Below are 1,458 nucleotides of genomic sequence, written 5' to 3' on the forward strand. Positions count from 1 at the left end.
GGCTATGGCGCCTGCATGGTAATCCTGGAAAAAGGGCGTGAAACATAGGAGAGCAGAGTTGCAGTGGAAGAGGTGCTGTGTGGTTCACAGCAGCTGAAAAAAAGGCGGAAAATGGTTGTCTTCTGTTGCTTTCACGGAGGTAGGAGCCTAGGACAGACAACATGGAGAAGCTCGGAAGCGTGGCAATAGCGGGAGAGCAGAGCAGGTGGCGGAAGTTGTGCTGTTCGGTTCACGATGGCCAAGCAGAATTGACAGCGGAAGTGTTCGATGAAAAAGAGAGACTAGATAGTAGAGATTACATAGGAAGAGGAGAGGAAATGAGAGGTGGATTCATAGCAGCAGGAGAGCGGTGGTGCACAGTCTGCTGAAAGCAGTATGGCGTCTGCACGCCAAAGAGGCATGAAACAATTGTCTGCCATAGCTTTCACAAAGGGAGGAGCGACTAACAACACACCCAGAAACACCCACGAGAATGTTTTTGCCCCATCATGCACTGGGAGCTTAACCCAGAATTTCAGTGGGTGGCGGGGACTGTGGGATAGCTACCCACAGTGCACTGCTCCAACATTCGATGCTAGCCTTGGTTTTATATGAAGCTCAATTTGTTGGTGGGATTTTAGAGGTGCTCAGCATTAGCTTAATGTTCCTATTGATGTTAAAAAAATGTGACTTAGAAGTGGGCATAAATGGCTATGAAAATTAAGTTTGGGCTAGCTTCACAAAAGCCTTAAGTGCTTAACTACTGCTTTAGGCATCACATCAACTTAACAGTAGTGAGATCCAATATGTCTAAAGCGGTCATCTCTTCTGCCAGCAGCTGCACAGAGGAATCTGCATTGACTGTGATGGAACCACTGCTCACAAAGTACTTAGTCACTGTGCTGTCCTCGGCAAAGACCGTCACAACTCTGGGTTTCAGGACCTGCAGGGTGGGATCGTGAGCCGCCAAAATGCCAAAGGAGCCGCTCAGTGTGGGAATGTCCACCTGCTTCACAGTGGCTCCATTGTAAAACACCTGCGTGGGTGAGGCGAAGGTGAAGGACATCTGGGCTGGGCCGGCAGCCGCCTTGGCATAGGAGTGAGCCGGGGCCCGGAGGTGGCGAACGGGCAGCATGGTGGGGCCGGGGTGGGTGTGGAGTGGGCTTGAGTCTAGGTACCCAGCTGCTAGTCTCAGGCCTAAAACCCAGTGGGATTCTCAAACTAGATGTTCCCCCGCCTATTTTGCCTGCAGGGCCTGATTAGGTAGCATGTGTACCCACACGAAGGAGAAGGTAGCACAGCCCCCTCCCTCTTCCCCAGGGGTTAGAACACTCACAAAAGGATGTGGGAGACTCACACTGCCTGACAGAGCAGGGATTTGAACATGAGCCTCCCACCTCCCAGTAGAGAGTGCTCTAACCACTAGGCTATAGTCACTGTCTTTGGTCCCATGCATATTTAGTTTATGCCCAGCAGGCC

General features: G+C 51.4%; 1 protein-coding gene across 1 annotated transcript; it reads right to left on the reverse strand.

The window, feature by feature from the left end:
• Positions 1-754: 754 nt before the first annotated feature.
• LOC144263578 (ATP synthase F(1) complex subunit delta, mitochondrial-like) lies at positions 755-1,114 on the reverse strand. The gene has a single exon (XM_077814501.1). The coding sequence runs from the start codon at positions 1,112-1,114 to the stop codon at positions 755-757; it is 360 nt and encodes a 119-aa protein (XP_077670627.1).
• Positions 1,115-1,458: the final 344 nt, after the last annotated feature.

The sequence above is a fragment of the Eretmochelys imbricata genome, chromosome 4 (assembly GCF_965152235.1).
Source record: "Eretmochelys imbricata isolate rEreImb1 chromosome 4, rEreImb1.hap1, whole genome shotgun sequence".
NCBI lineage: Eukaryota > Metazoa > Chordata > Testudines > Cheloniidae > Eretmochelys > Eretmochelys imbricata.

Coding starts and splice junctions, on each gene's coding strand:
- LOC144263578 (XM_077814501.1), bottom strand. CDS start 1,114: ATGCTGCCCGTTCGCCACCTCCGGGCCCCGGCTCACTCCTATGCCAAG.